The following is a 15,896-nucleotide window of genomic DNA, read 5'->3' as shown; positions in this document are numbered from 1 at the left end:
CTTTGTGGTTCTTTAAGGGCAACAAGCAAGAAGTCCCAACGAGTGTGCAAGATTCTGCATTTTGTCATTTTTTTCCATTAGAAAATACTGCACTTATGTGGAAAAGGCATTTACCAGCTTTCTGTGACACCGAGAAGCCCAGGGAGGAGGCACTCCGCACACATCATCTCGCACCGCATTATCAACCTCTCAACCTTTCTGCCATTCACCCAGTTTGTTACTAGACTGTGCTAGAAAGGAGTCTGTTACAATTTGCCCATCTGTGTGCACATTACAGCAGAATCCGAGATGACAGCCAACAAGAGACTTTACTGCAAGTTCAGTGAAACACATAAATCTGTCCACTAATGCTTCCCACTGCCGTACAGTCACCGGCTGTGTTAACGTTCACACTCCGGTACCCTGGGCACCGAACGGAGTAAATTATGATCATGAAGGATTCCTCCATCAGCTCTGCCGGTGCAGAACACAGCGAACGGGAGCGCTCTCCACACACCCTCTACAGGGAAACAATCCGCACGGACCTTCGGAGGAGAACACCGAGGGCTCTGGGAGATCTCCACTATATCTCAATAGATATTTAATAGCTGAACTGAACAAACAACTGCATTAGCAGTCAGCGAGTCCTGGGGGCAGAATGACACCAAGACTTAGCATGACCTAGACTGCCTGTTCCAGCAGGCAAGAACATTGTGGTGTCTGCTACAGAACAGGCTGCTCTGGAGCGTTACGGCCCCGGCAGGCTGACGCCGATGCTGACACACACAATTCCCATCAGAAATGCTGGGAACTGCTGTTCCTGAGAAAGCACCAGACGCTGCTGGTCACCCCTTCTCCTTGGGCTCAACAGAGCTTCAGTGACCACCTGCACACCTCTTCTAGGAGCCATTAGTGCCTCCGTCACCCACTTCCCTTTCGAGTCCATCCCGCTACACATGAGACCTAGCTCGGTTTCCCGCCCTCCTTACCATCTGTTCCAGGTCTTGCAAACTCTCATACAGATGCACAAGTCTCTATGACTGAGGTAGCTAAAGACAGCCATCCAGACTTCCCTCTGCATCACGTGGGCTGCCCCGTCATCCAGGGGGAGCGAGTCCGGAGGGGGGCTGATGGGAGGTGGCCGGATAACGTGCCGTTCCATCTGAATGCATTTGGGAGGAGAGAGCGAAGGCGGTGGCCGGGTAATTCCCCGAGGTGTGCTTCGAAGGCTGGGGATGAGCTGGTGCCTCAGCTCCCGGGGAGTCCCGTTTAACCCTTTGCTGAACCTATGGAGTCTCTCGCTGTTGTTCAAAGCACGCTTAGGTTCCTCATTCTCGCTCTCAGGTTCAGATTTGATGGGTTGGTGATTCTCATTGGCAAGGCTGTTCTCGGTTTTTTGGATCTCCTGGTTGAGCTCCTTGCTGAGCTCCTTGCTCAGTTCCTTATTGGGAAGCCGCCTTTTCCGCCTCATCTTGAACTTCTTCTTGTCCCTGGGCTCGGCACCCTCTGTGCTGGGACCTGCAGTGGGCGAGCTGGACCGTGACTGGTCACTATCCTTGGACCTGGGAGGTGCTTCTGGCAGGTCATCCTCTGGCTCCTGCTTGAGGCGCCGCAGGGGTTTGATCATGGCAGTTCGGTCATCTGGAGCCTTCCATGATCGCCGCTGAAAAGGAAGAGACAAGGGCTGACTATTCGAGCAAGAACGTACCGAGCAGTACTTCACATGCGGATGCTCTACACAGGCAGCCCTGCCCGGGGGGGTCGGGCTGCCTGCCAGCACTGGGCCCCACCCGTCCGAGCACAAGGGTACATTCACCGGCCAAAGGTATCAAGTTCAAGCGCCATCATGGATGAGGAGTCCAGCTATTGGCTCTCCAGACTCCAAGAGAGTGAGAAATGCATTTATTCACCATGCATAATCCTGCAGATTTAAGGGCCTTACTCATTACGCAGCGGACAATTCACATACAGAAGATACGCAGCACACTATAGACAGCTTTTTCCCCAGCAGGCCAGAAGAAACCAGGCTTGGGACACATTCACTGGGCACCCACTTTAAACACTGGCCGACATGCGTTCGTGCCCAACGGCCAGAAGGTCGATTTCTGAAACCTCCTGAATGGCAATCACCAACTCGCACTGTGGCTGTGCTGTTCTGGCCCTTATTGCTGGATACTCACAGCCTCCTTTAATTACACTTTAGCTGCTCCTTTCCATCCTGCTAAACTCTGCTCACCTTCTCAAGCTTCCCCCACCTCCGGTGCATGCAGAACGGGGAATCTGACTGACAGGTCTGACACACTGTTAGCCTGACAAGACCTCACGCTGACACGACCTCCAACGCAACGCAGGCTGTCAGGGGTGAGCTGGCACCTTCCTCCCTGCCCCGGTCACTGTTCATAACAGCAAACGGCGCTGCACTTGCTCACATTAATCAAATCTCTCTTTGATGCACACCACATAGAAACGTAAGAGACATACAAACTAGGACCAGGGACGACTTCAAGTCTAATTTGATCACTGCAAGCAAGAAAGAAGCCACCAACTGTTAAAATGAAATAGCTCTAATAAGAGGAGACCTGGACTGGCAAGAAAAGGTGAACTGCTGTGAACACACTTGTTATATCAGAAGGTCTACGCTTTCGCAACAAACTAATTGGATCAAATCAGTGGATGTGCTCCTGTGCTTCAGACTGTGGCGCACAGCAGAGAAAGCTGATCACCCTGTCTTTAAATTAACATATTGTAAAGGGAGAGGTCACAGTAAGTTAATGACAGGTTAGAATAGAAAAAAAAATTACACCACCAGACTACTGTCAGCTTGCAGCATCCTTCACACAGGGCACTGACGAGTGCTTAGTTTAAAAGTATCGGACTTCTGTTACCGTGCCAGATTGTGAGAAGTCATCAGTACCTGTGTGCCAGGTTGCCCCGGCTCCCTGGGGCGTCAGCGGGGGACTCCAGGGATGTGCTGAGGGGCTGTGCGGCAGGGGCAAGATTCAACCACACAGGAAGAGTGAAACATCAGTATGGAAACAGAACTTTATTCCTTGGGTCATCAAAAACCAGCTTGCTGCTGTATTTTAATATGGGACAACAGAACAGAAAATATAAACCCAGACACCGCAGCTAAACTGTCCTGGAGAGTAAAGGTTTCCACGGGAGAGATATTCTGTAATTTCAAGATGTAAATGCAATAAAAATGCCTGCAGTGACACAAGGACATGACTGATAGAGGAACCGGCTCACCATTCAGCTCACATGAAGAAAGGGGATTAAAAGGGATTGAGAACACATCTATTAAAAAAGCAAAGTACCTTCTTCCTGAAGAGTTTCTCTTCTTTTCCAAGTTTTAGCTGTTGGAAGAAAGAAAAGTAAAAACCCCAAAACATGACATTTGTTGTGCTGTCTGATGAAGGTTTGGTGATCCACGGTGCCTTCCTCACGCACTGGGGGGCTTCCATGGAGCAATTCAAGCCATCCATAAACACCGCAGTGAGTCCATAGGGATGGGAAAAGGAAAGCATGGCCAGAAAGCAGATATGCATAAACTGGTGTCGTGAATTTTGCGCTCTCATTCTACCAAAGCAACCCCAATCCCTGCGTTTACTGTACTGTAGCGTTCCCGCCGTCAAGCCTCACGGGGCAGACTGACTGCCACTCCTCATGAACTACACGTGCAATACAAAACCAGCCACTGATTCTGATTTTAAAGCCATCAGCCATTTACTCGTGAGATACGTTAAAACTAAGGCCTCATTTTCTACCTCCGCAAACCAGCATTTCTGTGTATCCCAAGTACTGTATTTCGCAATCCACAAGACAATTCAGAGTGTCCCTGCCTGGCCCAAGAGCTCTGACTGTTCAATTCAGGGAAAAGCTGTCTACATCGCTGTCGTGAGCAGTTCCTCCTCTCTGCAGGCTACAGAAGGTGTCATTTCTAAAGGTCCTCCGATGGGTTATGAGTATTGTTCATCCCTGAATCAGCCACAAAACAAGCTGCCATGCGCCACCAAGTGGATAAAGATGAAAAAGTTTCCATTAAAAACTGATTTTCACCTTGTTCCTACTCCAAGCACCTTGTAAAAGCTTTTCAGTTAAAGTGGGCTTTCTAGTATTTTGAATAAAACAACAGCCACAGCCCAGTGTTTTCGGCCTCTGAACGTCAACCCGAGGGTCGCTGTTTGAACTACTGTCCTGTCAGAGTAGCAGTTTTCAGAAAGGAAGGTAAAACATCGCAGTTTCTTTTGTAACAATCTGGGATTTCAAGACGAGCTATAAGCCAGAAGGCAAGAGACATCAGCCCCAACCAGCCCACGCGCATCTGTGTAAGTACATGAAAAGAGTGTTTTGTCATACCCGCTTTCTCATAGTGGGTTCCTGGGGTTTCTCAAATTTCCTTTTCCTCCACAGATGCACTTCGTCTGACTTTCTCCTCAGTATTGAGTCAACTTGAGTCTTTTTGGAATGTTCCTCCGATTTCCGCCTGGGAGTTTCTTCACAATCCCCTTTCCGTTTTGCAGCATCTGTTACTTCCTTATTGTCTCTATTCATTTTCTGTTCCTTCAGCAATGAGCCTGGGAGATTTGATGCGTATTTGAATCCTGGTCCGCGCTTTTGCTTGTACGCCAAAGAGACACAAAACACAAACAAACTTTATATCTTATGCCTTTCTCAGCTCTTTACCTAAGTTGCCTCCAAAACTGGTAGGTTGATCACTTTGTAACAGACAAAATGATTAGCAAGGACTTAGAGTAAAGTAGTTTCGACCTTCATAAAGTTATTGTTTTTAACTACACACTTGCAGTGTCTGTCTCAGTTTGCAAAGAAATAATGTTTCACTAATTCCAACAGACACTTCAGGTTTTGCATAACTGCTTCTGGATTTTTTTTTTTTTTTAGAAGTATTTTCATCTTAGAAATTAACATGCAGCAGTGCACAGAACTAACCTACCTATTCCCCAGGTTTTGGGTGAAGTGTTGGTATGTGGAACGAGAATATATAGGTTATTAAAGAATAGAAAGCCATCAGCTTATTTCCTTCAACGCAACTGAATTAATCACAAAATCAAAAGCTGGTATTGGGCAAAATTATATCTACAAGCCAGAGGGAATGTTTGAGATTTTCTATGTCATTCCAGCACCACTTATTCCCATTAAACTCACTTTTCCAGTTTTCCCTGCGTGGTTGCACTTTGGACACTCCCAGCAGTTCGGCAGCTCATCGTTAACCACACCATCCGATTCCTTCACCTGGTGGAAGAGAGGCACAACTCCACTCACAATTGTGCTGCAAAAAGCTGCAAAAGTCTACAGGTAGATCATTTAGAGGCACTTTGTACAGCTCAATTTTCTCTGATCGACTGCTGCCCTCCCAATGGCTGCAGAAAAGAAACCCAGATCACTGCAGGTGCTGCACCATCCTGCTGGTGCTGAGCAAGCCCTTGGTCCTGCACAATTACCCTGCTGCTGATGGCAACAGGGGAGGAAAGCATGCTGGCCAAATTGGTATTTGACAAAGGGTTCAGGTCTGGGCTTTTTATGAAGGTCAGTGACAATCCCAATTAACACAGGGCACATTCTGCTCTTGCAGAAAACCAAAACAACACAACACACCCCAACAACCCAAACCAAAACCCCGGGACTGTAATCACTCCATCTCCAAGTGTCCTCCCACACCACTTATTTGAAAAGCTCAGTCCTGTCTCGTTCCCCCCGCCCCCCAGAGTGAGGCACAGTCTGATCTTTTAATAGGAAGGGATTTTTTTCCCATACACACGTTCTCACATACATTAATACTGTTCGGCATTTTTAGAAGCAAAGTGCCCTGCACTGTAATCAAGTGTTCCTTAAAATATTTTTCTTTATGGATCAGAACTAGCAGTCCCATGCCTCCAGCCCTCGGGCCCATGTGCCAATAAAAATGATGGTTGCCAAGTCAGCTAGAGAACGGGCACTTTTATTCAGAAGACTGGACGCATGAAGGAATTTTTAAGCTTTCTCACACCCACAGTCACCCAGCTCGTCTAAGGAAGAGAAATGCTTCCTACTTCACCAGCTCTGAGAGACTGTGACATTTTGCTTTTTGAAAGAGAAGACGCACACTCAGTGTTGTTACAGTGCAATAAAAGCACAGTCCTGCCCTACGCAGCTGAAAAGCTGCTGGTTTCTGAATTCCCATACAGGAGCCCGCATTACTTTCCAAACAGGAGATAGGTGTTTCTGAAAAGGCATTTCTGTGAATGAAACCGAGAATGAAAACTAGAGCTCAGGTAAAAAAACCTCCACACAAACACATACACTCACTGATGGCACGTTCACATTTAAGGATTTAGTTAGGTACTCGGAAATAAGCCTTGGAGGAAAAAAAAAAAAAAGATTAATTTATTACTATTATAGACAACAAAAATACGCTACTTTCAAGACAAACAGCTAGGCATTGGCATCAGCAGCACAGTAGCAGGAGACTGCTGCTGAAACAGGCAGGGGCAAAGATCTGCAGATTTTTCATGTTTCTGAAACATTTCCTCCTCTCCTCCCAGCTCAGCGAAAGCACACTAGCTGTGCAGGCTCAAGCCCTGGTTTTAGGGGATCTGCTTCCTCAAGTCCCTGAGCCAGACAGCAGCCATTCTAGTTTCACCATCGAGCGAGAGTGATGAGACGTCAGTCTCTCTCAGCAAGTCTTCTGGAGTTAATAAATGAGTAAATGAAGTGGGCAGAATTTAAATACTGGTTTTATCACAACTGTGTGCCTTTGAACCTTCTTTCCCATGGTAGGTGTAAGATACTCCAGGAGTTGTTGTATACATCTCTGCCTCAGGGGAACAATTCCTGGCCCAAGCCCAGGTTGGGAACAAGTTATTTCCCGCACTGAATATAGAACAAATACTACTGGAGGGAAAGCATTACAGCTCTGTCCCTTCTGTGAAGTTTAAGGAACTGAACAGATGTGAGGAACTGTAAGCAAACTAATTAGACACACACAAACCTGCCACCGAATCTGTCCCAAGCCTTTCAGGCTGGGTGGGAGCCAGTTCTGAGTGTTTGCTACAAACAGCAGGTGGGCGTCTGAGCCACAGCGTGAGGCATCTTCAGAAACGTACCTGCAGCATGAGCTCAGCAATTCAAGAAAGCCTAAACTACGCTACTATGAAGTCTTCTTGTTAGGGAATATGGAGAGCCCAGGATGCTGATCTGACACCACAGAGTGAGAGCCATGAATTCTGGCAGTGCCAAGACTGAAACAACAGCGGCAGCGAGACACACCTGGGCCGAACCCATGGCAGCAGTGCAGCTGTGCTGGAACAGGTCTTTGTACTTCTGCTGCTCTGACAAGACATCTAAATATTCACCTTTTTCATCATTATCACTATATCCACCTAAGATGAAACAGAACAGGCTCCTACTGGGGAAAACAAAGCCCCCCTTCTTAAGGAAACAGCATCAGATACCGCGCTCACTCACATGTGCTAACCAGCATTACCAGCAATTTGACACGTAGCAAGAAAAATTCATCAGTATCAGTTCAACTCAAACACTAACAACGAAAGGCAACATTCCTCCAAAAATCTCACTAGCTCCCTCTGGAAACAACGCTGCGCTTGCAAAATGCTCACCAAGATTGTTTTCATAAGAAACTCTTCAGCAAAACGAGCGTTTGTGTTGGTGTTCTGTTTTCAAGGAAAGAAGCATGGCAGAAACCTCCCGTGAGACTTCTCAGTATGTGCAACGTCCTGGCTGTCCTTAGCGCAGTGCCAACCAAGCACCTAACGTGCTCTGGTACCCAGGGCTCCCCCAGCAAGAGGCACCCACAGGAGTCCCTCAAGGCTGCAAGTGTGTCAGAGCGCAGGTGCACCTGAGCTACCCTTCATCTCCTCAGAGGTCATCCTCCGATGCTATTTTTTCATGGAGAAAACGCACCACAAAGACGTACAGCCAAATCGGGAAGCTGGAAGAGGATGGACTTCAAACCAGAACAACCTGCCCTGGAGTACAAATTAGCCAGGGCATGTCCCAAACTACTCCACAAGCTTTGGAGATGCGTCTTGGAGGGAATTCACTCCACATGGGAATAAGCCAGGAAAGGATGCTCCTCCCTTCACCGATCCAGTTTATTCCAGTCTCCCCCAAAAGTACATTTGCCAGACATTTCGTTGGAGATGACCAACAGTTCACCTGTACTACTGCCTCTTTACCGAGCAGGACAGGAAGGGACTTTCTCTTGGTGGAGAGACAAGCAGCTGCCCCGGGGCTGCATCTGCATTCAAATGTGCTTCCCACAAGGACTATTTAAGGGCTCCATCCTCTGGGCTTAAGCCCACGTCGAGGGCTCAAGCAACATGTAAACATGGCAACAGATTTTTTGTCTCGCAGAAAATCATGGAACCCGGGCATAAAGAGCAAGGAGGGAACCAAGGAAGAGGCTCCATTTCCCTTTTGCTGTTCTCCGGTGCATAGTCTCATCTCGCCTTCCAAGACGATTCTGAAATCCTACCAGTGCCCTTTTGTCTCAGTAAATAAACCGTACCAGTTACCCCACCATTCCAGCTCAACAGAAGCACTGAGAAATTAAAATACAAGACACACAAGGCACACTGTAAATCTCCCACTGCTTAATTTTCAGAAACACCTGAAGCAACATTGTTCCTAGTTACCAAAACAGCACTCAGAACACCACACATGCATAAAAGAACAAGCAGCACTTGCTTGATTTCACAGATCTGACCCACATCCTGTGCAACTAGTCCCAAATGTGGCATGGGGAGAGGAAACCATACTTGAACTGCCACCAGATGACAATCGTGTCCTCTGGACGCGGCCATGAAGTGTCACTGACACTGCAGAGCGAGAGGTGGGGGAGTGCAGGGCACTTTCAGGAAGGACTGGAATAGCAAAGCAGCAGCTAGAAGCCAAAATTGAGGTACCTCTGCAAATGAGCAGCTCCCTCCCTTGCTTCATCAGCCCCCGAAGCCTTGTTTTAAGCAGAGCCAAGCAAGCAAAGCTCCCTTTCAGAGCCCATCTGTGGCAGGAGCTGCGAGCAGCAATTTCACGAATCAGGGAGACAGCCACGGTTCTGGTTTGCCAGCTACCTACTTTCTGCTCTAATAAATGACACGCACATAGCTTGGTGCAATACTATGTACAGCGCAAGAAAAATAAAAGGCCAGGAGAGCATCACCCCGGGCCTGCATAAGGAACATACCTCTCCTCCCAGAGATCCCAGAAGGGCCAAAAGCTGCTTTCTGGGGCATGGTGTGTCAGAATACATTTGCTTTGGCAAATCACTTTAACCATAAACAAATCAGCAACAGGAAACGGCTGATCAGCTGAAACAAACCAGCTCTGGAGAAAGGAGCCTTCTAAATGCTAATACACTAAGATACGCCCAAAATGACACTTTTGTTACCAGCAAAGAATATAGCTGCTCACAGGACTCAAGTCAGCCAAGGGTGAGCACTCCCGCAGCCTGAAACTTGCTCAGTTTGCTCTCTAGAGCTGCAGTCTTCCTACTGCAACATTTGCTCGTAACATCTTTAAAGCCAGCTGCCACTGAAAGCACATCTGTGCCGGGACAAACATGAACAGCAAACTACTCGTTTGTACTTTGTGGGACACAGGAAGGAGCCACCAATACGGGGATTGTGATTAACTCATCCAAAAGCACAGGCAGATTTCTCTGTCCTCTTGAGCTTCCCATCCCAACTGAAACTCCTCACTTCCTTAAACAAGAGGTGAAAAAGAAAGAAAGAAAAACAAAACAAAAAAAACCCCAGAAGACATTTGCATGCACACGCATTTCGGAGGTGGTCCAAAGCAAGAGTCTCTGCTTACAGGGGATGCTGGTTACATCAGAGGGTCCTCGCCTGCCAGTCAGGACTGCGTGTGCACGGCTGCCACCCTGCTTCTCACACCAACTCTTTGCTCACTTAAGTTTCCAAAGACAAAAATGTGACAACCTCCTAATTTCTGCGCACTACTTTTATATTAAGGTAATCACTAATCCAGTTTTTGTTTCCAACGTGTCTCACATCCTTGTACTCACCTTAAGGCATCCTGGGTGTATTATTTCATTACAAATGGAGCATTCCATTAGCATGAGATTAAACTTGCTCTCCTCCTCTTCCACAGTGTCCTCTTTCCCAGCTTCTCCACACACCAGACACACGGCAGTATGAGGCAACACCGGCTGTTTACACATATCAGAGAGAAGTCTCGATCAGGACATGGAAGACATATGGAAACAAGAACTCAACGTGCATTTACAGTATCCTCATTTCAAAGAGGAGATAAATAGGGATTAATTTTGCAAACTGCTGAAGGCTCCAGCCCAGCAGAGCAACAAAGGCAAGAAAAACTGGTAACAACTGGGGCTGGGTACCCAGAGCAAGCATCACAGGACGTGTTTCATGGAATGAAAGTGCCCTCCCCGTGGCAACATAGATTCATGGGGCATCCCAGGGATGGATGAAAATGCTTTTTTGGTGGGTCCCTCAAATCTGTGAGCTGAGACAGACATTGGCATACAAGTCACTTCGCTAGTGTACAATGGGAGGGCAAAGAAGCAACCTAGAACATCACTATTCACATCCATTAAGCTTCACAATCTGACTAGCAATTTGGCAGCTCCCCTATTTTACAAGCAGGGCAGACAGATGTTATGGGACCCAATCCAGGTCTCACAGCAAGCCCACAACAGAACCAAGAACAGACCTTTTCCTGACTGACAGTCTATTACCTAGGCCCCTGCTCCCAACCTGAGTATTGCAAGAAGCACTACACAGACACTTAAAAAGAGAACTCCTCTCCTGCAAGTGTCACGAGTGAGAAGCACACTGGGTTTTTTTTTTTTTCCTGTCTTTTGCTGAGGCAGAAAGGCAACTGCAGCATCTCACATATCTGTCACCCATGTCAAAGCACATTGAATGCCAGTCTAATTAAAAAGCCACCTTTGTGCTAATGAGGAACAAACTTCTGGTTTGCAGCAATAAGGTATGAGCCTCATTACAAGAAAGAAAAGGAAGATCCTCATAAGAAGCTGGCTGTAACGTGAAATGCAATCGATTAGGTTGCAAATCCTTAACTATTAAGTAGCCAGAGATGTGGCTTTTCACTGTAAGGATCTCTCATAGATGGAGTGAATAAAATCCGTAGGTGGATACTTGCACACCGAACCAAACCTATGCAGCAACAGTGCATCCCTTCAGCAAGTTTCAGATAGGGTAAAACCTAGCTATAGTAAGCCATTACAGAGTACACTGTGCTGCCCCACACACCAACACCTGATACATTAGCTACGGCAACACTCTCCTGCTTTCTCATGCCAGTACTTACCCACGCTCCATTTTAAAAGCATTTTGTTATTTTTTGTTATTTAATTCCCACCCTTCCTCCAGGCACAAAATAGGAATCCCCAGCACCCCGTTCCACCAGCAGGTAAACCAGAGTAAAGCTAAGTTGTCCAGAGCCATAAGAGCTCCGTCCACTTGTTCTGTCCTGTCTCCCACACAACAAGTATTTATAGCCACACACAAGAACAAACATCCCAGGAGAAGCACAATTTTTCTTGCTGGGAGCAAGGGTGTCTACGGGATCTCCTCTGTGCCCCCACTAGCCCTGTCCCACTGACGGGCTGGAACAGCGGCCATGCTGTCACAACTCGTCCTCCCACACTCCCTTCAGACCTGCTCAATGCAGCATGAAGTGTCCCAGGCACTCCTGTTTCCGTTCTTGATTGAACTAGCGATGCAGAGGAGCTTCCTGTTCTCTGAACAGCAGTACAGTACAGGCTCTCTTAAGGCTTCCGAGTTTAATGAAAGTCTGTGTCTAGTTAATATTGTCAATGTTATTAACCAGAGGAAAGCACAATCCCAGAACTGTAGGGATCATTACTTCCACAGAGCCTTGCTTCGGTGTTTTGGAGTTTTTTTGTTTGGCTGGAAGCTGTTGGATAGGTACCACAATATATTACTACTGCAATTGTTAGAGAACATAATGAACAAGAGTAAAGACAATAGTATTCCTTATAGAAATGTAAAGCGCCATTAAAAGCTACAACAGTTCAAGTTGTTAATTATCTGTGCTTTTGCTGCTCTAAGAAAGTCTGTAATACTCCCCCTGCTATTCACACCAAAGGGAACCTACGAAGGGCAGAGAGGTCTTCTTCAGTGCATGCAAGGGTGGGACAAGGAATCAGAGCACCCTGGCTACCAAGCCCTGTACTCTGACCACAGCACCTGGAAATAAAACTGCAGACACCAAGAAGAAAAATACTTCTTGCATTAGAAGAAAGGGGATGAGAGGATGACTACACTCAGCCAGAAGAGAACCCAGTTCATCTCCAAAAGGCTCAGCCTGTGTATCAAGAGTGAAACAGCTTAGCATGAAAGCTTCCTTCATCAGTCAGGACAAGAAAGCACACTGCAGCCCTAATTTAATCCCTCCACTAAAAAGGCAGCACGATTTCACTATTTCTTGCCCCTGGAGAATAATAAATTCTTCATCCATGCTGTTCAATTCATGCCACACTCCAGGAAATCAAGTGTTCAAAGAAAAGACACTTGAGCTGCAAAAGCACTCTGTGGAAAGGTAGATATTCTATGTACTTTACTGAAAGATCCAGCAGAGCTGAATCCAATCCTCTATGTCAAGAACAGCGCGTGGCTTAGAACAGGACATGGAGTGAGCTACCAGGATGCAACTACTGGAAACCTTAAGTGCTTATCAGTTTTTTATCAGTGTCAGACCAAGTCATTTAATGCCTCCACTTCAGTTACCTCATCAGAATTAAAAAAAAAAAACAACCCAAAAACCTAAGTGAAAGCAACTATAACAACAGTTACAGAGAAATCAGTATCGATGGGGTGATATTTCAGTTACGAATAAACAACATTCCTTTCCTTAAAAAAATATAATAGAAAACACCACCCTTAATCAAGACCTTCCAAAGAATTAAGAGAAAAGCTAAAGCTAATTTTTACCCTTGAATGGCGGCACTGTGGACATGAGACCTGAGGAGAAGCTTCACGACAGTCTGTATGAAAGCAACATATTTAAGAGGTGCTTGGAGAACTTAATGGAAGATTAATCTGTCAATATTTGTTAAATACAAAGCTATCACTTAGGATCCAGGAAGCTTCTAAGCAATGTATCACAGGAGCCCAGGAAACTGTCTGACTGCCTGCTTGCCCTGTTCTGATGCTCATCCCCTGACAGCCGTTTCCAGTCCCTGAGGAAGACAAGTCCCTGGCTTGATGGCTCTTTGGCTCATCTGGATCAGATCCCTCCCATATGCCTAGGTAATAACAAACAAATTGAAATTAAGGTCTCAAGTAGCCTGGGGCTGGGGTCACCAACGCCAAAATCTTGGAAAATGCCAGTCAAAGATTTCTCCATATCGTGTTGGTTAAGTAGTTAAGATGGTAGAGACAGTTGAAAGGCAGCTTTTCTCAGGAAATTCAGAGATCCAAACCAAACAGGCCTCTTCTCTCTTTGAATTAGAACTTCCTGCTCTTCCCCTTCTCCCCCAAATTTGAGAATTTCAGTGTGATCTGAGTGCCAATTTCTGGTACACTGATAATCTCCACATCTACCTTCTATACTACTGAGAATGCAAGCCATGCTATTAAGTTTTAGGAGCATTCTGGTTTTAAGATTGGGGGTGGTGGTGGTGCAGGGGGTGAAAAGCGATGGGAAGAAGAGCTCTGAACTGAGAGGGCAGAGATTACGCTGTTTTGCCTGATAGGCTTTAGAGACTACTCAGAGCAGAGTTCTCAGTTCCACACCTTGTCACCAGGAGACAGATACAGAAAGAAATCTCCAAACAAGCTGTAGCAACAGGTACACTTACTGCAATACACTGCCTCATAATACAGGACTGTTTCATCCTGCCAGGTCCCCCAAATTTCTTCATGTCTTTGCAGAAGTGACACTCGCCGCACTCTGTCCGCAGACACGCCTCGCACTTGCGGCATCGCGTCCTCCTCCGACGTGCTCCAGCAGTTGTCCGATTAGCTGCGAGCTTTACCGCAGAAGCAGTGCCCAGTTTCCCTTTGGGCCGTCCGACTGCCCTGTTCTGAAAGAGCCAGACACACAAGGTTAATCGCACATCCCACTGTACCATCTAAATTACAGAACTTCCTTGGACAGGAGTGGTATACATCTTGCATGTAAAACTGACAGCTGTATCAGAATTATACACAGATGGGTAATACTCAGCAGCTGCATACGATCACTCTTATAGCTAAAGGAGTTCCACCACCTTGTCAAGAAAAGATGCATTGTAAAAAGACAAAGAAACGAAGGCAAAAATGAAAGATCCCAAACCTAAATGAGAGATCCCAAACCTATAGCAAGCCCACTTCAACAGGAGGTCCGGGAGAATCAATTTGCACACAGCTCAATACAGGACCAAGTCCCAGGCGACGTGCTTGGCTTAGGTCAAGAGATGATCTGTGCCATTGCTGAGCTCTGGGCTAGGGAGCTCTTAAGATTGTGCTCAGGTTAAGCCAGGAGGTCTACTTTCCTCTGCTGGAAGTGGAAGAATCCAAGAAGGCAGCAAAAGTAATTTTGAGGTTAGGTACAGCAGAGAAACACTCAGCAGCAATGGCTCAAGCCACAGCAATCTCCCTCAAAACACAGAAGAGTATGAACTATTGCCAAGTGATAAAGTAGGAAATAAAACACAAATACTACAAAACCCTTCCAAAGTAGCTGCCCTCATATCCAATACCAGCAAGTGCTCAAAAATAGAACACTAACTGATGCTGTGCGAAGGCTAAAAAGGGCATCCCAGGTCTAGATTTCAATGACCTTTAAGACAGAAGCTAAAGGACCATGAAAAGATTTTTAAATTATTAGGTTAACTGCAACATATTCACTCTGGATATCTAAATTTCACGTTCTTATCAGAAACTCCCTGTTATACACAAGAACTTACAGCTCAAGCCAAACATCGCTAAATACCATGTAATTGTATGGGGCTAATTACGCAAGAATTGGCTTGGCTCATTCTTACCACTGACAGCTTTCTCCATAAAGACGATAATAATAGGACTGCAAAGCTCATCTGGTTTAGTATTTATACAATTTTTCCACTTTCTGCACATCTCAGCATATGCCCAACAGACCAGCCAGTTTCACTTTCTGTTCCTGCTGAATTCTGGGCAATCACCAAGGCAGAGGCAGGTTGGCTATAGAAAGCCATGCAGAATTTCCACTGCAGTTTTTAAAAGAAAGGGTATGGAAACATTCTGTTTGGTACTACAAAAGCTTCCCTAAGCGTCTTACTACACAGCCCTGAAGAAAAGCCACATTGCCAAGTATTTGAACTTCCTCCCAGCTGACTTAGCAAAGCTCCAGTGACTTCCTTAAGATGCAGAAGAGTGCTCGTATTTTAACAGTCTCCATCCCAGGAACCTCAGTGCTGGGAGAGCAGCCAGGAGCTAGACCTCTTCGCTTTCTCTCCCACAGACCTACTATCGTAGCTGAGATAGGAGAAAACATTGCTTAGTCGATGAGGTTACAGAGATTTCAGCAAGTTTTTAATTATGCTCCTCCAGAACAGTTTTTGTTCTGCTTGCAGGTTGAATCACACAGTGCTGTGTGAACACAGACAAGTGTAACTTCCTTCCCATCGGCAACCACGCCAGACACCTGGATTTCAGATCAATTTCAGACACTCTAGAGAATAAATATTTACCTTTTAGACCAACTTTTCAGCCTCTCAAGGATAAAGTCAGCTCTGGCAGGACTGGCTTAGAAGCAACCTAGATAAGAGATAATTTCCTTCCTCAGCATGAATCACTCCTCCATTCTCTCTATCAGAGTCTCTTTCCACTAGCAAGGGAAGCAAGAGACACGGACCAAAGGCTAGATATCAGTGCGAACAAGTTAAACCAAAATACGTACAACAACCTGGG

General features: G+C 46.2%; 1 protein-coding gene across 13 annotated transcripts in view; it reads right to left on the bottom strand.

Annotated features, from left to right (window-relative positions):
• Window positions 1-15,896, bottom strand: part of KDM2B (lysine demethylase 2B) — a 125,538-nt gene that overhangs the window by 3,874 nt on the left and 105,768 nt on the right. For 10 of the 13 annotated variants that reach the window (XM_087754406.1, XM_087754403.1, XM_087754410.1 and 7 more), the window contains 6 exons: window positions 13,826-14,050; window positions 10,022-10,165; window positions 5,146-5,232; window positions 4,339-4,608; window positions 3,297-3,335; window positions 969-1,642 (listed from right to left, as the gene is read on the bottom strand). In XM_087754406.1, coding sequence (XP_087610532.1) covers window positions 969-1,642; window positions 3,297-3,335; window positions 4,339-4,608; window positions 5,146-5,232; window positions 10,022-10,165; window positions 13,826-14,050 — 1,439 coding nt within the window. The remainder of the gene's footprint in view (window positions 1-968; window positions 1,643-3,296; window positions 3,336-4,338; window positions 4,609-5,145; window positions 5,233-10,021; window positions 10,166-13,825; window positions 14,051-15,896) is intronic. The other 3 variants (XM_087754404.1, XM_009472758.2, XM_087754407.1) reach the window with 2 other exon arrangements.

This window comes from Nipponia nippon, unplaced genomic scaffold (genome assembly GCF_047370975.1).
Source record: "Nipponia nippon isolate SJK-2023a ecotype South Korea unplaced genomic scaffold, ASM4737097v1 scaffold_18, whole genome shotgun sequence".
Lineage (NCBI taxonomy): Eukaryota > Metazoa > Chordata > Aves > Pelecaniformes > Threskiornithidae > Nipponia > Nipponia nippon.
Note: the sequence above shows the minus strand (reverse complement) of the source record. Positions and strands in the feature narration are given on the sequence as shown.